Raw genomic sequence first — 25308 nt, 5'->3', positions numbered from 1 at the left:
CAAGCATTGCAATATTTTTTGATTTCCAAGCAAGCACACCCGAACCCGAAGCTGTTGCCAAATGTTCGATGATGCCCGCACACGAGTGGATTGCCTACTCAACAGGCGATCAATCAAAAGCATGTCAACGAAACCATGTTTTTGACTGATCTGGCAGGAAAATCCTCGTCCTAATTTAGTTTACGAATTTAACCCATTAATTCGCGTAATTTCAGTTAATTTAACCTCTTTACACTCTCACAAGGCTTTCTGGCACATATGAAACCTGTTGATGGAGAAACATAGATAAGTACACATCAATTCTGCTTTCAATTCACTGTATACTGCCCGGAGGCCTTCTAGTTCCAGCATACAGCTTTAGAATCTATTTCTGCAGTGATCTGCCTTCGATTAAAGGGGCTTTAGCAAGCCGTAATGAAAAAAATGAAGGAATATAAGTTGACATCGTGTTAAATGCTTTATAATCAGACAGCGCATAATTAATTTGGCTACACGTGTTGATTTCTTTACGATCATATAGCTAGAATTACCACGGGAGATGAAGTTAAATCCTAAAGGCGAAGTACTAATCTGGGAAAATACGTACATTGTGATAAACGGGTTACGTGGAAAATTTACGTAAGCAGTCATTCCCCAAATGGGAAAATATGATCAAGTGACGTAGACCGAACTTGTGGAACCAGAGAGGTCACTCTGTACAAGACTTGTGTTGTTTGAAACTCGAAATCTTTCGCCATATCGGAAACCCACTAAAAAGCTGTTATAAGATAACCGTTTCTCGGTAAAAGTTTAAGCTTTGGGGTTTCTTTCCTACCACAACACATCGTCTCTGTTTTGTTTTTAAAAATCCGATCAGTAACACTGGGATTTACGTCCTAAAACTTACTTATAGCTAAATAGTGTTGCTGACAAAATTTAATATGAAAGCAGCACATTTTTTAAAATACTTTTTTTCTTTTTAAGATCACAACGTGGTGTTGTGTTCTTTGCTAATGAAACAAAGCGATAATTTCGTTTTTGAGTTTTGTCCATCAACTAAATTTGGAAAGACGTAGAGTAGAAGATTCAGACAATTTTGTCGAACTAGGAAGTAGATCTACAATAGAAAAAAATCGTAGAATTCAACGAAATCCGCATACAAGAGAGAGGAGAGAATTCAACGAAATTGCGTCATACTCTTATGTCCTAGAGAGAGAGAGAGAGTCTCTGAAGATTCAGACAATATTGGCGAACTAGTATACGTTGATCTACAATAAAAACATCATAGAATTCAACGAAATCCGCATACAAGAGAGAGAGAGAATTCAACGAAATACTTATGTCCTAGAGAGAGAGAGAGAGAGAGAGTTTCTCTTTCAGGAAAACACAGTAGTATCCCACACGTCATATACTCCTACTGGTATCGTTATGGGGCTTGGTGGGACCGTGGGGGTTGGGGTACTACTACTACCTACTGGTCGCCCGACGAGCCAGAGCCCAGAGGTGAGGATTGAGTAAGGACTGGGGGACCCAGCAAACAAATTTGGTGCCTTCATCCGTCCTGAGTCTGCTCTTCTTCTTCTGTCAGTTCGGTCACAAAAGTCGTCGAAGAAGATGCCGACCAAGTTGGAGCAATGCATCTTAGATCTGTACAACATCGGGGTGGTGAAATTCGGCGACTTCACCCTCAAGAGCGGCATGCAGTCGCCGGTCTACTTCGACTTGAGGATAATTATATCGTACCCTAAGTTAATGGTAAGAAGAACACGGCGACCTTGGCAGTATTACTCCTTTTTATTTGTTACTATATGCCCGTTTGGTTGGTGGGCATCCTGTTTGCTTTCTTGGTCGTGTGCTTGCTTTTAGCTTTATGCCTGCGAGTGGATGCGAGATGTTTTTTTGGGGGGTTGAAAATGGATGTAAGATGAAATCTTTTATATTTCTTTCCAAGATTCATGGTTGAATTTTAGACAGCTTCTCTGTATTATACAGTTAGACTGTAGTGAATTAATTTACTAAGCCTTATTATTCAGGTCGTATCATTCCCCCAGTCTCCGGTGAATTTATGGACCACATTTTTTAAAAGCTAATATTCGTTAACTAGCAACTAGCCAATGATTTTAATAGGCCTTGAATGGCCTTGACATACTCTGCGGATACGCCCCTTTTGACGTAAGAATCACCTTACGTAGGCCTTAGTAGCCGGCTTTTTTCTTTTTGTCTTTTAAGGGGAACCCGGTTATGAGTTGGACCTCAATCGAAAAGATTTTTTATTTAATTTTTATTTTTTTTAAATCGTAAATCACAACTTGAATGAAATGTGTAAATTGTAATTACCAAGACGTGGCCTATCTTAACCTAACCTTGTGGCCAGGCCCTACCTAGTTAGACTGTTCTTCGTAGGACACTCCCTTGGCAGCAGGTGAAATATAGGCCAGCTGTGTTTACAGGGATGTATATTCTAATCTATCTGTTGGATGTCATGCTTTACCTTGGGGAAGGGGTGACAGGTAACTGTATCCCCCAGTGGAGCTGCTCCTGAGAATTAATCACAAGACTGGGATGTATGATACTATTTTTGACACGTGTAGAATGACATTGTTAGATGTAAGAAGTAATATGGTGTTGAAGCTCTTTAATTGTAAATGAATGTCATAATAGTACAAAGTATAGCGGAGAATCCAAAACTTATCAGGGAAATCAGATAGGGTGAAATACCGAATGGCCAGCCTTAACCGTAGCGTGACCACCTTCCCGAAAAAGTACTTTAACACATCCTGTAACCCAGGATAGACATTAGTCAAGAGCCAGCACAGCAGTGCTCGTCGAAGCAACTTTGAGGCCCCTACTTTCCTCTCGAAGTAAATTTTTTTCCCAAGTCACAAATTAAAGCCATAATTTCCGATTTTCGGGAAGGTGGTCGCGCTATGGTAGAGGCAGGCCATTCGGTATTTTACCCTATCAGTGCCGAGATGAGAGATAGCATTGAGTTAAACCTAGATTAACCTTGTTCACTTAATTTGTATTGATACGGAATTATTGTCTAAATGATCTGTACTCAGAATTTCACCAATTCCTTGAGGTTGATGTCTTATTTCAAGACTTTGTTGATAAAGCAAAAAGCAAGGTTTCTGAAGGGCCTTACTGTATAAGCTGCAGTATATGCGTATGTGTACCTACTCTAGTCTTGAAAACTATTGGTTTAAATAATTTAGGTAATGAATAGTGCTAATGAGAATTTAAATATTTACAAAAATATTTATATATTTAGTTAATATTTTTATCTTTTTTTAAGTGGGAATGTCATGACAGAATGTTAGTGTAATATGTCCATATTGGTACCATATAGTAAGTTTTGTATTTGAAGTTGCTTCTAATATTTTATAAGGCCAGAAAATGCACCAAAAATTGAAGAGAGTTATCCACTTTTGGACTGGGAAATGGTATGGGAGAGCATAAACAAACCTTTCATTGGTATCATGGAAAGGGAGTTTGCCTTTAAATATGCACATGGAACCTTGGCGACCAACAACCGGCTAAAAATGTTAAATATAAAAAACAGTGATAGATTTGTCATTGTGAAGATGTTGAATACACCTTGCATAATTTTTACTTTTGTAGTCACATAAAAACATCATTGGGGTATTTCAAAAGTGTGCTATTCAATACTTGTAAAATAAATAGAGATATTTTTTTTAAAAACATTAATGTTCAGTTTCAATTATAGGACTAAAAAGGATCTTAATAGTGCCACTGTATTAATTGTAGGGTATTTATATGCTGTTTGGGTCAGTAAAAAGAAACATTACACAAAAGAGGAAACAGATGCCTTTATTAAAAGCAAATTTTGTTATGATAGGTGGCTATTAAAGAACAATTACAAAGAAAGAATAAAAAATATTCTCACAATAGAGTACATTAATTACTGTTTTTGAATAGCCAGTATTAATTGTGTAAGAAATATCACAATTAATATCTAGTGTTAAGAAAAAATGTTTTAAAGTCTAGTTAATAATAAAAAATAAAATCCAGTATATAATTTGTAAATATTGTAGGTGAACATTTTTGTAATATTTTGTAATACCTTACTTATGTAAATGACATGTAATATTTTTCTAATAAAAGTTAAAACAAAATTTTTTGTGCCATCTATATGTTAAACCTGTAAGAGAGGTTACATTTTTTATTGAAGGCCCTGCCATTGGAACACTAACAAGTTGATATAATTTATTACAGGAGACTGTCGCAGAATTAATGTGGGGAGCACGACCATGTAAAGAATATGAACTGGTGTGTGGTGTTGCCTACACCGGTCTCCCAATTGCAACTGTCATTTCTACTAAACAGGTAAGCATTTGCTGTATTCATACCAGTAGTACAGTTTATTGATTTATTTATTATGGCCACTAAAACTGGCGTCACAAACAGCACAGTGCATGTGATGCAGGTGAAAAGAAACTTTTACCATAAGCGATTTAAAATACTTGATCATGGCTTCTTCCTTCAGTACAGTAATCTATTTCATTTTATCAGGACATTCCAATGTTGATTCGCCGGAAGGAGACAAAGGGTTACGGGACCAAGAAGTTAGTGGAAGGTAACTTCACAGAGGGGCAGACATGTCTCATGATTGAGGATGTTATTGTGTCTGGGAGTTCCGTCTATGAGACCGCTGAGGTATGCGATTCCACTGAGGCTGTTGCTGCGAGTGGTAATTACTTATTACAGTATGCTAAATTTGTTTGTTTGTGCAGCTTATTTCTTGTTAGCAGAGATTCATTTTATGTGCTTTATCTCTCCTCCATTTATTTCTGTATCATATCTAAGTATTTAATTCTGAGATGGGTATTCTGGCAGAATATACTCTTAAGATAAAGTGGTGAGAACTCGTCGTATGCTTGTTCTCACTTGTGACAAACTTGATGCAGTATGAAAGCATCGATGGTAAAATGATATAAACCGATGGCCACCATCTCCCTTTCTCTGTACATTTCCAATCCATCACCCACAGATATTTTGTCTTGAATTATAGTTAGGCCTCAGACTTTGTAGTTTTCAGTACCCTGTAGCCTAACCCTTAGTGTCTTGATTTCAGAACACTAGATTAGGAGAATGTGTTAATTAATTTTGTTGTTTTGTGTATACACTTGTAGATTGAAAGAGATAAGAAGCGTCTCGTGTTACTTTTTCTTATTATTTTCCAGACTTTGAGAGAACTAGAACTTGATATAAAAGATGCAGTCGTGTTCCTAGACAGAGAGCAAGGGGGTGCTGGTAATCTAAGGTCCATGGATATTAATGTTGTGTCTGTTACTTCAATGACAGAGGTGAGTAATTTTGGTACTTTAGGATAAGATCATTCTTAAAGTTGCAGCATTAACTTTTACGATTCCGTTTGGGTCCTTTTCAGAAACATTTTTTACCAGTCATATTTCACCGTGGAGAGGCGTTTAAGTATTTATTATATTGTAATTGTTCTCCTCAGATGTTATTTTCTTTACATTGTTCATCAAAGGTGCCCAGTATGTAGTTTTTCAATATTAGATAGCAGCAGACATGCCCAGTTCAGAATGTATATACAGTACCGTATACTATTTTTGAAATTGTTTAGACATGTATTCATTGGTGTCACTTACTCTATATTTGGTACATTTGTATGGGTAGTATGGCTTTTTCTTTCTAAACCCGAAATGAGTTACCAATAATTTGTGAGGATTCAGTCATGAGGACTTTGTGCCAAGTCGTTATGTAAAATCTGACGATTTTGTCTTAAACTTGCAGCAAGCCACGATTGAGTGACAGTGGTTGCATTGAGGCTTGAGAAGCTGAGTAAGTGAAGCAAGCATATGAATGCATGCTGCCCAGTTTTATTGGAACTGTTTACATGTTACTCCAGGATACATAAAATCCTCTTAAACTAACCAAACTAAAAGCAGAAACTTCTTAAGACATACATAATAAGCTTAACATAATTATCATTGTCTCTTGAACAAGTCTAAGTTAACCAAGACTATATTTTGCAGTAAATGGGAAGCTACTAAATAACATACTGTTCATTCTCCAGTACGTATACTCTAATCCGTTGTACATTTTTATTGTACCAAGTAAATTTTACCTGATTTTAGATTTCCAAGTGTACTTAGCAAGTAAAGAAAACTTTTTTTTTTTTTAATTTAAATCTAGAGTTAACTGCATTCAGAGTTCACAGTATTGATTTCTTACCCCCAGAAAGTAGTTTTCATAAATACTGGTAGTCAGGGGTACGGTTTTTTATTTTTACAATTTAGTTAGTCTTTCAGTATGTTTACAATTGTCACTGTGTACAGATTATGACACTTGTACACACATTTTGGTTTGGAAAGTGCCATTAACAAGTGTGTTATTGAAAAAGAAACCCACAAAATCACATTATAACTTGTTTACTTCTAAGTATTTACATTTAATTATACTCCACACTTGTGTACTTTCAGAAGAAAACTGAAAGAAGTGTGTTATTATTACTTTTTTTACTTACGTATTTGAAGATGCTTGTAGTAGTTTTGCATTTTATTTTGCATCCATTCCTTCTGGCCTCCTTCTGCTAATATGATAACCAACATCAACTTTCGTTTCACCTGTCATAGTCCAAGGCTTACAAGAGACTACAAATTTAGCTCTTGGTTTTATTCATTTACATTACCGTAATTTATTTTTATCCAAATTGCTCATAACAGGTTATTGTCTTTTCTTGGAATTTTATGTCCATAGGCTTGAGCAGCACTTGTATTTTTACTTACAACAGATGATGTCCATTTTACTCAAACACGGCTGTGTGACACAGGAAATTTCTGATTCTGTCCTCGAGTTTGTGAAATCTAATACAGCCACATCTATAGTCTCAAAGAACAGGACAGCGTGCAATATTGGTAAGTTTTGACCTCCTATCCATTGTTTACCATATACAGATAAGAGTTACAGTTGAGGACTGATTTGAAAAAGAGACTTAACTTGTTCATGGCTTTATGTAGAAAAGCAACACTTCTTTACTAATGGTTACAGATGTATTACATACAATGAATGTCTTTATTTTTGGAACAGAAAGAGAGATTGCAGGGATGTAGTGTGTATATTTATTCAGGAAGAGCACATGATGTTGATAGAGAAGTAAGTATGATCTTAACACCAAATGCAGAAATGGAAGTGATGGGCTGGGAAACAACGACCAGCAGATCACTGCTTGCAAGATTTAAATAAATTCAATGTAATTTGATTAATTTAGTGAGCTATGCACCAACAAATAAATTCTGAAGAATTAAAATTCAGAATGTTGCATATGGAATACCAAAATAAGACGTGTGTGGTTATTTTTGTTGATATGAATGCAAAACTAGGAGTGAAAGATGGCAGCATCAAGGTTGTTGTGGGCAAGAGGGGCTTGGGTGAGACTAAAAATGAAAATGGGAACAATTTATTAGGTATTGTGCTGTAAACAATGTGTCATAATTAAAGTAGTACTCCTCCGAGATGAGGATATCCTTAGGTACACTTGGTCGTCTCCTTAAAACCAAACAGACCACAAAGCCATTAATTGACAGAGTAAAAGTTGTTGAGAGCTCTTTGAGGAGATGGTGGCATTGATAATTTTTTGTTTCTACACTAGAGTTAAACCTATCAAAAAAGTTAACGGAGTACTTAAGTTTAATGCAATAGAGCTTCTTTATGGTAAACTTGAGAGCCTTTTGCACATAAATGTGTTGGTAGATTTGCAGTTTTAGAAACCATATCTGAAGAGGTGCATACAGTCAGTGAGGACTGGATTAACATCAAGAATGTATGTCAGTCTACTGAAAAAGAAGTAGCAGTGTACAGTAAATACTAAAGATATAGTTTTGTTAGGAGAACTAATTCTAAGAAGAAATTTAGTCAGAATTTGCTCGTCAGTTTTGATATAAATTTCTTTGAAGGAAACTTGACAATTATATAATGTTAAAATGTTACAGGAACTGATGTGATGGATAGAAAGAAATGCTCCTTGGAGTTGCGTATGTCAACAACTAGTCAGCCATTGACTAAGAGGCTTTTTGAAATCATGATTGCTAAGAAATCTAACCTATGTGTGGCAGCAGATGTGACAACTTCGGAGGAGCTCCTAACCCTGGCAGAGAAGGTAGGTAGGTTTTTAAGTTGATGTGGTAGGAAAATGTTAAACTGGATGGCATTTGTCAGGATGTTGAGTTTTAATCACTAAATTTTTATAGGGCATATTTTCACTGTAAAACTATAGCAATAGCTTCAAAAAATATACTTAGTTTGCTATTAATTTCCTGAAATGGGTGAAAATATTCTTAATTCTGATGAGGTAAACATTTTGGAGGGGATATGAATAAATTTTTGACTGGTCTGCAACAATTTATAAGGTTAGCAGAGCCTTGCAAATTTCTATTTCATTATCAAGACCAAGTTTTAACAACCTTTTTGAAAAAGTTATTTTGATAATTCTGGAAATAAATGTAAATTTCAATTGAAGTCGGCTAAGTCAGTATATTTATTTAACAATAATTTTCTATTGTTTTTCATTTTAGCTTGGACCTCATGTCTGCTTGTTGAAGACTCACATCGACATTCTCACTGATTTCAGCAAAGATACAGTGGAAAATCTGAAGAATCTCGCTGCCAAACACAACTTCTTGATCTTTGAGGACAGGTGGTTGTTTACATCATTTCTTACTTTTGAGGATGAGTTTCTTGCTAGTGTAATACTAACTTATTTCATAAACAGACTTATCCTAATCATGTATTTAGTTTATCTTAAGGTAGAGGAATAGTTGGACAACATAGTTGTAAATTTAAGAGGACCAGGACGAAGACTGATAGTAGGATAGCTGTGAAATTATTGAAAAGGGTGTAGGAAAATGAAGAGAACTGTCTGTAACTGTCTGTTATTTGTAAGGAAATTAGGTATTATATTGGGTAATTAATATTTTTTGTGATAATCATTTTTTATCAAGAACTACACACAGTAATCATATTTCATAACTGTCCCTTCTTGGTACTTTTTTTACATTAAGAAATATAAAATTTGACTAAATTGTTCTATTGATTCAATGCTCTTTTATTACAGAAAATTTGGAGACATTGGAAACACTGTAGCTAACCAGTATATTGGGGGAGCGTACAACATTGTTGACTGGGCCGATTTAGTGACTGCTCACGGTCTTCCAGGAGATGGAATCATTAAGGGTCAGTCATTTTGGTATTCTTGTTGGAAAATAAGATACTTTCTTTAAACATGATTGTGTGACATTTTGTCAGTAGAATAGTGCATCTTTCTTGAAGAGTAAACGGATGTATATACTGTATAAAAATACAGCAATGTTGACTTCCTGTCTTAGTTACAATTGGATGTCATGAGATGTCTTGAATTAGAGACAAATCTTAATTATTTCAGTTTGTTTATAACAGGTAAACAGCCATTAATAGAAAAGTCATTCAACTTAACACTTAAGATGGGATATAAACAAACTGCATACCAAGGATGATGGAATACAAAGGCAGTGGAAATGTAGGGTATGATATGTTGAAAGGGATATACTGAGGACATTTTTGGCCTTATTTGAAAGGAGTATCTTACTTTTAAATTTCTTCTTTGATCAGGTTGGTGCTAGGTTTTTCTGACTTATTTGTAAACATAATAATTGTATTTTTAAATTTTAGGTTTGATGTCATGCACCAGCGGACGACCTCGTGGCTGTGTTCTGGTGTCCCAAATGAGCTCCACAGGTGCCCTAACAACCCAGGAATATGTCAGTGGTATGTCTGTCTTTATCAACTACATAATTTGAATTGGCTAATATGCTGTTATCCTGTAGTGAACTAGCAATCAATTTCTTGTCTATAATTGCATCACATAATACCATACTGCATGAGAGCATATAGGCCACATAGCTGTTATTTTAGTGTAAGCAGGAGTTGCAGGCTTTTAAGGAAGGTGGAAATGCCAGCTGTATAGGTAGTTTGATGGAAGTAAAAATACCAATAGTATAGATAAACATTGTAATTACCAGTTCACTAGCCTGTGTACTGTAGTTTAACAGTATACTGTCATTGAACTTTACTTATTGTTTATTTTATATTATCTATGAACGAACTAGAGACAGTGCAAGAAGTAAATTAGCTGTATTTATTAAAGTGACAGTGACATCACTATGTAGAAAAACACGCAAACAACTAAAGATGTATTTAGACATGGGGTTGGGACCAAGCAGTAGCTTATGTAATTGTATGCACAGACCTTCACTGCTACATACTACATCTGGAGCTTGAAAGAATTTTCTTATAAAAAATATATATAGGAGAAAGATACTTAAAAAAGTAAGAGTGTATGTACAAGTGTTGCATGTTTTCATACACATTCATTGCACCATGTATTATTGTTAACTTTTAATAGCCAAAGGGTATATAGCCAGGTACTTTATACTACATTCAGAGGTCTTGTGCAGGAGTTCAGCATTATCAAATTACTGTCTGGCATTATATTACTATCTGGAGCTAAGAAAGGATTATGAGAAGTTTAACCTTCCAGACATATTTCATTGGAGACAAATCGCATCTAAGATCCCAGGAAGTATAGTTTTGTATTACATAGCTGATTTGACTATGAACAAATTACTAACACTTTCACTGCTAATAAAGAAAAATTTTTATTGTTAACATATTGGTTGTGGATTGAAGTTAAAACAAAATTGCTGTAAATTGGTTGTATCTATGAAACTTGAGAACAGTGTTTCTTGTTAGACATCAGTTAAATTTGGTTAATGCTAGTAACAATAACGAATGTATCTATGGCCTCGTCAAGCTGTACTCCTCATGGCGTACAAGCAACTTTCGTCACAATATTCCATTTATGATTATTTTATGTATTGGTCAGCATGCAAGCTATTCTCATCCATGGAAATCTGTAATTAATTTACAAAGTTGTAATTTCAGGTTGTAAAAAAATTGCTGAGCAGAATCAGTACTTCGTTGTTGGCTTTGTATCTCAGAGTAGTGTCACTGATGATCCGAGGTTTGTGGTGTTCACACCTGGGGTTCAGTACAATAAAAAAGGAGATGATCTTGGGCAACAGGTAAGTTCATGTGGCAGTATGTCTACCAGGCTTTATAAGATTTTATTTATAGTTGGGCTAGAAAGTTAGTATTGGTAACTCAGTTTTAGCATACATAGTTTTTTTAATCATTAATTTTATTGATCATTAATGTTTTGAATGAGATTTTGTTTGTCTCTGTGGTTTGCCTAGATTTCCATACCAGGCCTTTCATTCATTTAAGCACATTAATGGTGATTACAGGAATCCTTTGAGCAAGGGTTTTGGATGGTGTAGTCTAGTCCAAGTAACCAAATATTTCTCTAGTGGGTTTAAGATATGTTGATTTTCTGTCTGGTGTAGGTCTTCAACTAGGCATTCTTCGCGATTTTCTGGGGCATCTACTGGCCTATAATCTGGCTACTCTACTTCTCTGTATACCCCTTTTCTGATTAATTGCTCATTTCCTCTGATCCCCAGCCCAGATATCTTAAGTCTTTGAAGTCTGGATTTTAAGATTATTGTGGGCTAAACTGTATTTTCTTGTTATAAAATATAATAAATTGAAGAATGCTTTTTTAGGTGTAATTTTTTTACGTTGAAAATCTTGTCTAGACATTGGCATTCGACTGTAGTATAATTTAAACCTTATCTTTCATTAGCGTAACACAGTAAAGTAGTGGAGTAAACAATATAAAATATTGCTAATTGCTGCTCTAACCATGGGACTTGCAATGGAACCAGGAAAGGTCATTACAGCATATTGTACAGCTAAGTGGAAAGACGAGGGAGCAGATGAAAATTGTTAGTATGTAATCTCATATAATATTTAAGTCATTTAGGTAAAATCATCTCAAATGTATAGAATGTATATCGGTGCTTAATTCTCTCCTTAAAGTATAATACTCCCCGAGTGGCCATCATGGAGAAAGGTGCCGACATCATCATCGTTGGGAGAGGAATCACTCAAGCTGATGATCCAGTAGCTGCTGCAGTTAGGTATAAAGAAGATGGCTTTGAAGCTTACTTGGAAAGAGTTTCGGAACAGAACTGAAAAGTGCTTTATGAGGGCAGTATTGTACTCAGTGACAGGAATTTTTAATTCATTAAAATCTCCTGGGAACAGCTCAGGACTTTACCATGTGGGCACAAACTATTTTGCAAATGAATTTGAATTATAAATGTCCCTTTCCATGGCACATAGAAAGTTTGTAATTTAGAACAGTCAAGTACTTTTGTAGTGAAGGTTTGACCACTTAATGATCTGTACGAGTTTTTTGTAATTTTGATAACCGAATATTCAGCAAGATTCTCAAATATGTCACACACGTGGCTCAAAGAACTGTGGACTTTCATTACTGTATTGTAAATATTGTGACAAAAAGTTATATAAATATCCCAGAAATATTATTTGGTTTTTAGGTAGGTAAAGGTAGTTATTTTTGTATGACTTGTTCTTTACGTTATCATTTGCTTATATTTTGTCCAGTTGTCGTAGATTGCAAGTTTTTTAAGGTGCTGCAATCATCCAGTACACAGGTACAATGTCTGCGCATTTCCATTATTTTTGTATTGAACATGTTTTTAATATGCATTTTTCAACATTCCATTGCTCAAAGTTATTTGGGAGTACAAGAAATGTGATGATTTTGAAAGTTCCTTCCCCCTTGCTGGTCTTTTCTTTTGTCTTGACTCTCCTGGTTCTCTGTTGTTAATGTCACAAGGCTTATAGATTCAGGTTAATCTTAGTCTGATATTATTAGAGTGCTTGATTTGAAATATTGGAGGGGCACTGTAATTTTGGAAATCTCTTCATTTTAGCTCTTGTTAGTTGTACGTTAACTCTTTAGGAATTGGGATTATAGTAAAGATCAGATTGCAATGCTTTGATGGAAATTATAGTGATTGGATAGTAGTATATTTAGAAATTTTTATGCTATAGGATGGAATATAGTTAGGCCAAGGGCCAAGCACTGGGTCCTTTGAGGTCATTCAGCACTGGAAAGGAAATCGAGAGTAGGTACGTATATTTGAAAGGTGTAACAGGAGGAGAACCTCACAGTTTTACTACTATTAATATGAAGTGATGTTGAGAGGGTGGATAGCGAGATGGATGAAATATGTTGTTGTTTGGTAGAGATATTACTTAATCAGCTCAGAACATCTGTTTAGCAAGACAAGAAATTTAGGTTGAAGGTAATTTAGTAATTGAGAGAACAGTAAACACAGTATCTTTGACAAATCTGACAAGTTCTCTCTTCCTTTTGAAATAGATTAGTAATGGATTTGGCATTTCCAAGACTAACCAGGTGTTAAGTTTTGAAAAAAAGTTTAGATTTCATTTGCATGTCACAAAACAGCACTGTAATCTTTAAGAATAGTTTTAGCTGTGAAGTTAGTAATGCTAAGAGAATTTTACCAGTGTACAGTATCATCTTTTTAGTTTTAAGGCTCTAATAAACCAGTATTGTGTAAAATTTGGGAAAATTTTAATAAATTAACAGTATTTCAGGATGTAGTCTTTACAGTATTAAACCTTGCTTATTTTGAAAGTATGTCCTTGCATGTGAATCGTTTAGTTTTCCCGACACGAATATTAGGGCTTTTGATGAAAAGACTACAAAATCATCCCAGTCATGGGCCATGCTAAATGGATCCTGGCAGCGTAAGTGATTGCTTGTGAAGGATTCCTTTTCATTGAATTTTTAACCACTATCCAATTTTGTAAGTTATGAACCAGCAGAATCAAGTTATAGTTTAGTTAATGGATGTATACTGATGAACTTTTTAACAAGGTCTAGGTAGGCTTCTGATCATATGTTTCTGTTGGACAAATATTTCTGTATTTTAGCTGTTATAGAACTATTTTGTTAAGCCTTATGAAATATATATTTTATTATAAAGATGTAATGTCATTTATATCTCAATTAACTGGTTAACTGTACTAAAGGTTTTGCTATAATAAATTTAATAATAAAGTTTTCTCATGAATATCCACAAATATAAAATGTTTTGTCTCCATTGATGAACTATGCTGTATTTTTGACTAACAAGAATTTCAACTTATGGTACAAAATCAACTAGCACCAAAATCCAATATAACCATTAAAAATAATGACAAAACTGTGAAAAAGGATATTCCAAGAATAATACACAGAAAAGGTTTACAATACAAAAATTATATTTAGAAATTTATTGTAGAAAAGATTTCTCAATATTTTCTTAACCTAAATATAACTTACTCTTCACAGTCTGGAATGATCTGCTATCTATGATCATTCATACCATAATCATACATCTTCATTAATAACAAAGAAAAACAAAGTTCCATAATATATAAAACATCCAGTTCAATCACAAAGTGGCATTTATGGTCGAACTGAAAGAGGGAGAAGCCGGGAAGGAAGGTTACAGTCCTATGCGCGGTTGTATTTGCCCCAAATGTGAAGCATGAAGACTGTTGCTATGAAGACCAAGGAACCAACTAATACAGGGAGTGGGCCGCTGGAAATGAAAAAATATATTTCAGAATATGATGGCATTGCATGAAAAAAAAAAAAAATAGCATAATAAGGTCTCACAAACTAATAATTATTCAAACTAAACTAAGCACCTAAGATTCATTATTTTTAGCATGTTTATGACGAATGTCCGGCAGTAACACCCTGACTGCTTCAGAGGTGCAGGAAGGCATATGGGAGAGCAAGACACTAAGCACTTCCCGTTTAGCAGTTTTCACGGGTCAATTGCCGGTAAGCTGTTTAACCAAAACATTCCTCCTGGTCAGGATGCATCTGGGTGACAGCACAATGGCATGGTTAACCACCCATAATAAATCTGCTTTGATAACTGACTTCAGCGAGGGCTAATTGTTCCTCTGCTTATTGACAAAACCCACACCAGATGTGTGCCATCCATCAACACCCCAAAACCAATCTTGAAATAGCCTTCTTGTAGGCCTGGCAGCGCTGCTTAAAATCCCATATGTGCTCAGAAAACATATACCCCCTTCCCTTACATCAACTGTTTGGCAACCTATGCAAAATCTTTCTATCAATGGTTTAAACAATGAATGTGCAACAACTATTTTCAAAACATGATCTGGTAATAACGGTAAATTCAGTCGGAAATGTTTTACATCGCATTTTACTTATAAATTTTGCCACAATTATTATGAATAAGAATTCACAATAAAACTGTTTATTTGGCCAACACACTTCTCCACAATACAATGCTGCTTTTCAATATGCAAGAGAAGACACTAAGAGTAAACAGCAGAGTTTGGGTGAATAAGTTGTAAATAACCAGCAATGTCATACGGGTTAGTGGTTGGCAGGACGACAACTGTGACATTATATTCATCATAAACCACAGAACAAAAGTTATTGCGTATCATGGAACTAATGTAATTTTTAAATAAAATCACCTTAGATTTAGGAAAAACTAAGCTACTTACTTTTGCAGTCAATTTCCAAAAGCTTGAAATTTCTATAAAGTCTGATTTTCCAACTTAATGGGCAGGGCTTCAACGTGAAAGTCACTGGATTCAACTTTTTTGTGTGCACAAAAATAAAGGCTACTGCTCATAGAGCAGCCCGAAATTATGCTCTAACTAAAGCTAAGTGTAAAGTACTTTGTATTTTACAATCATGATTTAAAAATTGTTTTAAAAATGTTCAACTGCTAAATCCAATGATGTACAAAAAGTTTGCTTTACCTATGTAACCAGTATGCTAAGTAAACAAAAATATTTTCTGGGCCTATAAAAGTTTGCTTGGTGGCGAAGATATATGACTACCGTACTGGCACACTCACCACCCTTCAAAAGCCAGCCAGAGCTAAACATATCAACATAGTTCTACAGCAAAGAACTAAAGTGGATATGGATGAAGGGTGGCACCCAGTACCATCAACAACACAGTGGATGATATACTAAAGTCTGTTCATTACAAATTATTGTCAAGCAAGACTGAAAACTCACACTTTGATTCCTGGAGAGTCATCTGTGTAAAACCTCCACATTCCACCAGTTGATGCAGCACTGCGGCCTGAGGTCGTTGCAGTTCTGCGTTGTCTTGCCGTAGAGCCGCTTCCACCGCCTGCTCCACTACGTACGGAAACTGTACGGGATGGAGAGCGTCCTCCAGCTCCCACGTTGGTTGAACTAGGAGAAGCAGGCTGTAAAATACAAAGTTAAATTTATACAATGTAATCTCAAAATTTAAATTCAATATTCATTCATCCCATACAGCCTTTCTCAATTATTACGGTAGAACTGCGTAACGCTGCATGAGGAATTACCTTGGAATCTGACTCCTATAGTATTTTAGTTGCATATCAAGAATTTACGGTTATTTTTTGTCGGTCAACTGTAATTAACCTCAGAACTGGTATGTTTTAGTACGGCAGCAACCCTGGAATGCTATCACACAAGAGCATGGTTTTAGGGGAGCTTTTGGTAAAAAGCGGAGTTTCCTACACCAGCTAGGTTAGATTAGTCTAGTATAGTTCCTTTTGTTATAGGTTTCCTTAGCCTAACCTAACCTAGCAGGTGAAGGAAACTCCACTTTTTACCAAAAGCTCCCCTAAAACCATTCCACAAAAACATGGCAGCCTGGTCTTTGTTCCAACAATTTCCCCTTCCCAAACTTCCCCACTCCCAAAGGGTTCCCAAACATGTTGGGTGGATAAGAGGTTAATAATAATTGACCACCGATAATCACCACTACCATCTTCATCAGCAACACTGAAGCAAAGGAAAAATAAATTTCTAAAGTAATAGTTCATGCAGAGCTATTCTGTAGTTTTACCATTAGAGTACTGCAAAATCTTATATTATCTCACCCATACTGCATTACATACACCCTCTTATATAGGTATACTGTTCAGTCAAAAACTTATCAATCGACAACATTTGCATGCTGTGCTTTTTCTTAGAAATGCCCATTTTATACCACATTTTTGTAACAAACCCACTACATTCTTCTTTTATCCCACCGTAAAAACCCATTCTCGCGCGAGGTTCTCCCCATGATTGTTACATAGTATGGTAGGCTAGGATTAGGAGGGTGCGATAGCACAAAAGCATCTGGCTGGTATGAACAATAAAGGGCAGAATATATGCACTAAATAAGCATAAAAAATAAATGAATGCTATTTTCTGCCAAAATTGGCTTTTAAACTATCACTGAGCAATCTGAAAACATGTAAAGGATATGGTCGCTAGAAGATTATATTGATAAAAGGTTATTGGCTAAATAATATAAAAGGTGTATATAGCTATACTGCAGTACAGACAAGATAATTTGAATGATTTACCTAGATTATGATAATTTACCTTTTTGGTCATTAATTTTACTATAGTCTCCAATGGGCGGTAGATCTAGGGTACCTATCCGCGGCAGCCCAGACTATGGCAGTTGCGGTTTTTCTATGCAGTTTTACCTACTGAACAAGAATTGTAAGTAATATTTATTCAGACGACTGTAATTAACCCCAAGGGGCCAGTACTAAACACGGCGAAATACATTGGACGCCCCAATCCCTAGTGGATGTCGTATCCGCGGTTACATTTCATGCAGGGTAATTCTAACGAATAGTTCCGCACGAACTGCAAGGAATGTAACTGTAGATACGACATCCATTAGGAGATGTCCAATGTATTTCGCCGTGTTTAGTACTGGCCCCGGGGGGTTAATTACTGTCATCCGAATAAATATTACTTTAAATTCTTGTTCAGTAGTAAAATAACATAGGAAAACGTCAATTGCCATAGTCTACGCCACCGCGGATTGCTTCTGTAGAAATACCCAATGGGCTTCCGCTGTCTTAGCTCCAGCCCTTGGGGATGAACGTGGAAACAAAAGATGGCAAATTATCTCATTATCTCTATAAATTTCTCAAATTATCTCACCTGTACTGCATTAGGTATACAGATAGGTACACCCTTTTCTATATTGTCGAGCCAATAGGGTAAACGACCATATGGCCACCTTTTCATTCGAAATTAGGCTACCACCTTTTTTTTTTTCCACTATATTATACCCCAATTAGTGAAACAACAATGCATTACCTACATCTTTCAACCTGCCAATCAAATGACTGAAACTTAATCTTTTGATTGGTAGGCTAAAAGTTGTAATTATATTGTCTCACCATTTAAATATCGAGAAAAAAAAGTGGCCATTTGGTAGTTTAACCGTATACTAAAATCATCCTGTGGCGATCTACTTTAGTCTGTATACTATTAACAAACCGACATATAGATTTTTAAACCCCCTCTCCGCGACGTAAAAATGATCAAAATTACTTTCAAATTCATTTTTTACTTTTCCTTTTTATACGTATTTGATGATACCGAACTGGTTAACATAACCTTCTCTTTTAAAGACTGCCCTAAGCTACAGGTTACGTTAAAGGTTACGATTACTCCGACGGGCAAAATATACAGTAGGAGAGGTAAAAATATAGGTTAGTGACTGTTAAAGATATTAATAACTAAAAGAAATGTAATACTAAATAAATTGTGCATACAGGAGAACAGTTATTAGTAGGTACTAGCAAATCTACCCGTCAGGTCTCTCCACCTGTCAAAACCAAACATTTGTAGATTTCGGTAAAAAATACTTTTCGTTGGCTACGATTAAGCAACATCTAGTTATTAATTGATAATACGTACAGAAAACTGCTTAAACATGCAAAAAAATAACACCAATAACAAGAAAGATCTGGACACTAACCATGTCTGTGTGATGCTGTCGTCTTAGTGGACGGTGCAACCCTCACTCGTCTGCCTCCACCAAGTTTGTGACACAAACACGTCATCTGCTGTGTGGAGTTGAACCCTTGGTTCTTTTTCGTACAGCCGTCACATCGTAATCTATTATATATTTTAATATGACTTGTACGGAAGTTAAGTAGTGTATGATATTATTATATAAAATATTTCATCATTATCTTCCCAAGATATTATCCCTTTGCGTATTTTCTATTTTATTTTTCTTAAGAAATTTTCCAGCAGACTTTGAGTTTGTTTCGCATTGTATGAATGGGTTTCTGTGCTTCAAATACAGTAGTAGATCTCAAAAACGTTCTTTAGTTTTGTTTAAACAAAAACAGTATCCTAAAAATTATTTTTTTATTGTTTTACTACAACTCGGAATTACCCTTTCCATGTCAATAGGTCTTTCATATATCCCAAATTAACCATCTCAAATGAGCGAGGTTTCTGTGACAATGGTGTTTTATTACGTCTTATCAAAATTACCGTGCTTTGACAACATTGTGAGTTAAATTAATTGTCTGCAAAATATTGTTTTATTGACGCATTCATACTTTAAACTGTATACGAAGAATTTGGCAATAACATCAGCTTTAGAAACTCATCCCAAAAGAGATTACTTGCGTGAATATGCTAATCGTGTTGGCAGAGGCATAAAATCTTTAATTGGCCTTTCTTGCCTTGCCTTTGCACTTGTAAAACTTTTGTTATGAACACAAAAGGCAACACGATTTCACTCGTTATTTTAAAGCCAACACAGGTATCAAGGGGATAATATAGAGCATGGAATTATGAATATTATTAGCTATGAATTAGTCATAGCAAACGGATAGTTATAAGCCAATAAATTAATGATTTACAAAATGATACTCAATGTCAATACGTCACACGCGTATTTATTGTGGTGAAACTTTTTGTAGTGTGTTTCTTTGATGTTCCATTTACAGGTAGAATGCATTGTGGAAGTTAACGAATAGATTTCTCGTCAGAATGTAATGTAGAAATTAATTATAAAATATAATAGAATACTGTTTATATGTGAGGATTTGTCAAACGTTTCAATCTCATAATAAATCCAAAACATTGCATATTTGTTCTTGAGTTACTACTTTCCTCTCTACAACTTGTAAAAGGTGTAAACAGGATAGCGATTTTGGCATTGCATACGGGAAATGTGTATATTTCTATTAAATATAATGAATAAATGTGTTTATTTATATCATGAATGAAGACTTATAAGATTTTTGACTGTTGATTTGACACAAAATAACCAAAAAACTGACCGAAGCCCTAACAAATACGCACCAAAATACTACCACAGAAAGTGGAATCTAAAATTGCCCATGGCCCATCGAGTCTTGAATGGCCGAGGTACCTCCACACATCCGGAAATTTCTTTTCCGTTCGTCGAATTCGAGAAATTCCGCTAATTCTGAATGTCTTGAAGTCTCCATACCGGAGGTGAGGCTTTAATATGTTTTAATCGTCACATATTTCCGGTTATATGTCGGTTTATTTAGGTAAATAGCCACTAAGACTTTGGCTGTGCTTGGCTACCCTAGGTGCGCCGACTGGCATCTTAATACGTCCTGAGATGTACCTTAATGTCTTCTTTCGGTTGTTTCGAGGTTTTCTCGTCAGTTTTAGGAATCTCTGGATCTAAAGATAGAAATTTACTGTTTAACAGACTCTTTAACTTGATTGAGACAATGGTATCGACGGTAGTTTTCATTTACTAGCTAAACACTTTGGACGCTTCAATGGCCTCTAACGGAAGCATCCCGTACCGTCCTTTATTTACCTATAGTAGAAGAAAAAGTAATACCGATTAATTCTATTAAGTTTGGTAAATGGGTAAAATATTCAAGATAAAAGTGGGAATAGTATACAGAGTACGATATTCAATGTTAATTGTTTTGGGGGGCTAAGCGCCCCCCACCCCCTATCCCTTGCCGCAGCTCCGTCCATGCCGGGGCACGCCACCCTAAGTTAGGTTAGGAAGATAGGTCTGGTTAGGGCATGACATGGCGTTCTAGGGTAGGTTGTGATCTTTTTGTACCTAAACCTAGATAAAGGCTACCCTGCAATTCTTAAACCAACCCCAATATCCTAGCCTAGCTACCTACCTGCTACTTATAGGAAACTGTAATTTCCCGTTACACCCCAATTTATGCTCTTTGCCAGTTGCAGTTTATAGGTTTCTTGATGTTTTCATCATACACATACTATTTCCTAATGCATGCTGTGTATTTTTAGAGGTCATTTTCCAACTTCAGGTAGTTTGCAGAACAAAGGATTAGTGCATAAGAAAGGTTAGGTAGGTAACTTTTAGGAAAGGTTGAGGTTTGCTTACGTCTGTGGAACCTACCCCGTTGTTCTACACTCGGCCCCCCAACTTTTTCCATTGTTAATTTCAGTGATTATGAAAGAAATTTATTTTGTTGGCTAACTAACATTTTTTTACCAGAGAAATACTTATTTAATAGTTTCATTGGTGTTTTAGACAATTAGACCCCAAAATCTGTATATCGCCAAGGATAGGTACTAGCTACATCTTAACCTTACTTAACCTATGACTTCAGGTACTAGTAACGTGATTTCCCGTGTTTTCTGGACATACCTTATGCTCAATGCCGTTATTATACACAAGGCAATGTAGGCCCTTTATTATAATTTTTTAGCACTGTATGTTCGTAAATACCTGTTCACTACAGAATAATCGGTTGGTTGCCTTTTTGTACTTAACAAATGTTACTTGAACTCATGGCCGTAATTTTTTGTAATTTGTTTTGGGGATGGGACAGGGAATAACAGCACAGGTGTAATGCAGTTGTCATTGAAATAAAGACAGGTTGTTTGCGATACCAAGAAACCTATTGGAAAAAATATAGTTTTTGAAAATGCTGTGTGTACTAATGAAATTTTACATATGTGATGATGAATTTTTTTTCCCATGTAATAATTTTCTTCCTCACTTAGTGAATGTTCAAGATTAGTTATAGCTATCCAGTTCTGTTTCTTAATCTTGATTCTCCGAACCTATGGCAAGAATCTGTGTCCTGTCATAGTTGGATCTTAGCAAAGTAGGCACTATCTTATCTGAATAATACAAATATTTAACTTGCGGTCATAGCTACACTTTGGCCCAGTAGTTCTCAAGTATACCTGTCCTTTATATTTCCAAATGTTTTGCATTTTAAAAGTTGTATTTGGCTTCAGGGGTATGTCTTAGATATTGCAGCACTGGGCACATTTACCTTTATATCAAGTATTGTTTGTTCCTTCTAATGTGTAGTTACGACTTTACGATGTAATGCTTCATCCTCTTGGTTTCAGATTTCATTGAAGCACTTTTTTGAGGTACTTTTCAACTTGAACCAGGTCATTTAGCCATGGGTTCTAATGTTTTTCTTTTTTTTATACATATACACAGTATGTTGTATGATATTCACTTTTCTTCTTCATATTCTCAGACATTTCCAATCTTTTTTTTTTTTTTTTTTTTTTTTTGTGGGGGGGGTCATCTTGTGTAACTGCCAGAAAATCCAAGGAGTATTTGTGTATCATTTGTGAGTGTTGCACATATATTGGAATGTCACAAATTGCAGACATGAAGATTTTCTACCAGTTGTGTAGGTTTTGCTGAAAGGTTAATATGTATTCTGGAATAAATATGTTCCTTTCTAGTTTTAATTTCTTGCATAGTTTGTTCCTGCAAAGTTTGGAAATGTATTTCCTAGTCCTTTGCTTATGGGTGTAATTTTTATATTCATTGTACTGTACTGTATATTTTAACTATGCTTCTCTTTCATCTCATTGACTTTAGTCATCATTTTCAGAAATGACATTGCCATTGTTCCTCCTAAATTGCTTTAACATGTGGTAAATTAATTGAAAATAGCCCTTAATTGAGAACTGTCTGTGGGTAAAATTTTTAAGTTCATAATTACTGTAAGTACAGATCACTGTCTGTTATGTCTATATCAAATTTTGTTATTGGGAGTTGTATTGTAGTACTTAGTATATTCAAAATTTTATTTTGGTACATATCTGGTCAGTAAACCACATATCAGGATACTGTATTCTTTTTCTTTTTTGAGGAAATTCTTAAAGAATGTGAAATTTTCTGTTTTGGTGGAGCTGTATTGATAACTTGGCCCCTGTAGTTTAGGAGACAGCTTTGTATTTATTATGGTAATAATGTCATCTTTGACCAGGCTGAAGGCATTAGCTACATTATGTGAGATTGGAAGGAAGTTTCGGAGGTGGTGGTGGTGTTTCATTCTTGATGTTTTTTTCTGTCTTATTGGGCTGTTTTTACTGCAAAGCATTATGGTAGTAGTGCCAGGTAGTTATTTAATATTATCTTCAAGTAAGTCTCTCTCTCTCTCATTAAATAAGTACATATTGGAGATGTAAGTTATGTTTTATATGTGATGGAAAGGTATGTGATAACATTTATCCTGTTGCAGGTTGTAAGCCCCAGTTATGGTATGTATACATGGCCTTGTGCCCCAGTCTTGGCACAGTATGTCTGGTACCATCGCCATGCCTTCATTAACCGCAATGTGTTAGAAATTGGTGCTGGGACAGCATTGCCGGGCATTGTTGCTGCAAAATGTGGTGCTCATGTCATTCTGTCGGATTCGGGGCAGTTGCCCAAGTGCCTCCGGAATTGTGAGACATCATGCCAAGCCAATGGTTTGAGTGATAATGTTGCAGTTGTTGGGTTGACTTGGGGACTCTTTACCCCTGAATTACTCCATCTAGGACCTGTTGACATAATTCTTGGCTCAGACTGCTTCTATGATCCTGCCGTATTCGAGGATATTTTAGTTACTGTGTCGTACTTACTAGAGCATAATCCAGGGGCCCAGTTTGTCTGTTCGTATCAGGAGCGTGCATCGGACTGGTCATTAGAACATCTCTTGCATAAGTGGAATTTAACATGCACACAATTACCTTTGACTTCTTTTGAAGCTGACACTACCAATATAGCAGAATCAAACTTGCCTGGCTCACACACAATTCATGTGTTTCAGATTACAAGAACTTCCAGAAGCTGAGTGAAGGAGGCTGGATTTTGGGTGCTGGAAGACTGGAACCAAGTTTAACGTAATCCCTCAAGATCTAATATTTTCAAGTTTTCCGTTGATATCCTCCCTGGAAGAGCTTCATGGCAGCCCGTAGCATTCACAAATTATTCATTGGCAACCTACCTTGGACAGTGGGTCACAGGGAGCTTCGCCAGCATTTCTCACAGTTTGGATATGTTGTCACAGCAAATGTCATATTTGACAGATCCAAAGGCATGAGTAAGGGGTTTGGCTTTGTTCAGTTTGGTAATAGAAATGCATATGAAGCTGCTCTCAACAAGTCTCCTCAATTTTTAGAAGGCAACACAATAAATGTGCAACCATTACATCCGTAATACAGTAAAGGTTTTCAGTGTATGGAAAATTGTGTAGGAATAGTTGTTGTTTATTTAGTATACTAATTGATTTATGAGAAAGAAATGGATGATTTAGAAGAGTATTCATCGCAAGTTGGGGAGCTGGAGGCAACTTTTACAAGAGCTGCCAGTTACTTGCAGGGGCTGGCTGCAACACTCCCTAATGAGAGACTCCTTTTTTTCTACGCTCGCTATAAACAAGCCCTCGAAGGACCGTGTTTGGCACCTAAACCTGGTTTCTTTGATTTTAAAGGGAAGCAAAAATGGGATGCATGGAAGGGAATGGGTGAAATGTCAAAAGAGAATGCCATGAAAGAATACATAGAGGGTATAAGCGAAGTAGATGCCGACTGGCAGATAAAGGCTCCGACAGATGGCAAACAGTCAGGCACAGGTTGGGTGAGAGTGAGTTCCTTGGCTGTTTCTGAGGAAGATGATGACAAGAATGGTAAAGAAAAGAATCACTTTGATTGGGTGAAAGAAAATAATATTCCTAAAGTGAAAAACGTAGATGACAAAACTTTGTCCGAGACAGACGAAAACGGCATGACACTTTTGCACTGGGCAGCAGATAGAGGATATTTGGACGTGACAGAAATTCTTCTTGAGAAAGGTATTGATGTCAACAGTCAGGATGCTGATGGGCAAACTCCACTCCATTATGCAGCCTCCTGTGGACACCAGGCTGTAATAAAATCTCTTCTGTCACATGGAGCCGACTTAAACATTGCTGACTCAGATGGCCTGTTGCCAGTGGACTGTGCAGAAGAGGAGATCAAGGAGCTTTTAAAGTAAGGTTCGTGTTGTCCCAAGTTTATTTGGTAAGCAGATACTCAATGTGGAAACCTTACGAAACAACTCGATCATGTAAAGTTTCATTGTATCTTTGTATATACGTACACCTTATTCTTTTAGAATAAACTGCTAATGTTAATATGAATTTTATTTTATCCTGTTGCAGGGAAAAGCTTATAGCAATGTTGGTTGGTACAATTGGTCAGTTGCTGGTGGAATCAGCTTCCAAACTTGATTGG

At 35.9% G+C, this 25308-nt stretch overlaps 3 protein-coding genes across 3 annotated transcripts; all 3 read left to right on the top strand.

Moving 5' to 3' along the window:
- Positions 1-1452: 1452 nt before the first annotated feature.
- On the top strand, positions 1453-14020 carry LOC135214326 (uncharacterized). The gene is made up of 11 exons (XM_064248525.1): positions 1453-1734; positions 4216-4326; positions 4513-4656; positions 5184-5306; positions 6761-6884; positions 7959-8125; positions 8541-8662; positions 9080-9198; positions 9673-9768; positions 10945-11084; positions 11941-14020. Exons 1-11 carry the CDS (start codon positions 1594-1596, stop codon positions 12094-12096), a joined length of 1443 nt encoding a protein of 480 aa, XP_064104595.1. The 5' UTR covers positions 1453-1593; the 3' UTR covers positions 12097-14020.
- A 6114-nt stretch (positions 14021-20134) lies between these two features.
- LOC135214069 (histone-arginine methyltransferase METTL23-like) lies at positions 20135-23888 on the top strand. The gene is made up of 2 exons (XM_064248182.1): positions 20135-20283; positions 23295-23888. The coding sequence occupies exons 1-2, from the start codon at positions 20185-20187 to the stop codon at positions 23886-23888; spliced, it is 693 nt and encodes a 230-aa protein (XP_064104252.1). The 5' UTR covers positions 20135-20184.
- A 305-nt stretch (positions 23889-24193) lies between these two features.
- On the top strand, positions 24194-25208 carry LOC135214325 (acyl-CoA-binding domain-containing protein 6-like). The gene has a single exon (XM_064248524.1). It carries the CDS (start codon positions 24338-24340, stop codon positions 25067-25069), a length of 732 nt encoding a protein of 243 aa, XP_064104594.1. The 5' UTR covers positions 24194-24337; the 3' UTR covers positions 25070-25208.
- Positions 25209-25308: the final 100 nt, after the last annotated feature.

Source organism: Macrobrachium nipponense, chromosome 45, assembly GCF_015104395.2.
Source record: "Macrobrachium nipponense isolate FS-2020 chromosome 45, ASM1510439v2, whole genome shotgun sequence".
Classification (NCBI taxonomy): Eukaryota; Metazoa; Arthropoda; class Malacostraca; order Decapoda; family Palaemonidae; genus Macrobrachium; species Macrobrachium nipponense.
Note: the sequence above shows the minus strand (reverse complement) of the source record. Positions and strands in the feature narration are given on the sequence as shown.

What these genes read in the sequence shown, in the direction of transcription:
- LOC135214326 (XM_064248525.1), top strand. Translation starts at nt 1,594, where the DNA reads ATGCCGACCAAGTTGGAGCAATGCATCTTAGATCTGTACAACATCGGG. An exon ending in CTGTTACTTCAATGACAGAG is followed by an intron (nt 5,307 to 6,760) that starts GTGAGTAATTTT and finishes TACTTACAACAG; the next exon opens with ATGATGTCCATTTTACTCAA. An exon ending in AGGAGATGGAATCATTAAGG is followed by an intron (nt 9,199 to 9,672) that starts GTCAGTCATTTT and finishes TTTAAATTTTAG; the next exon opens with GTTTGATGTCATGCACCAGC.
- LOC135214069 (XM_064248182.1), top strand. Translation starts at nt 20,185, where the DNA reads ATGGCCGAGGTACCTCCACACATCCGGAAATTTCTTTTCCGTTCGTCG. An exon ending in TTGAAGTCTCCATACCGGAG is followed by an intron (nt 20,284 to 23,294) that starts GTGAGGCTTTAA and finishes ATCCTGTTGCAG; the next exon opens with GTTGTAAGCCCCAGTTATGG.
- LOC135214325 (XM_064248524.1), top strand. Translation starts at nt 24,338, where the DNA reads ATGGATGATTTAGAAGAGTATTCATCGCAAGTTGGGGAGCTGGAGGCA.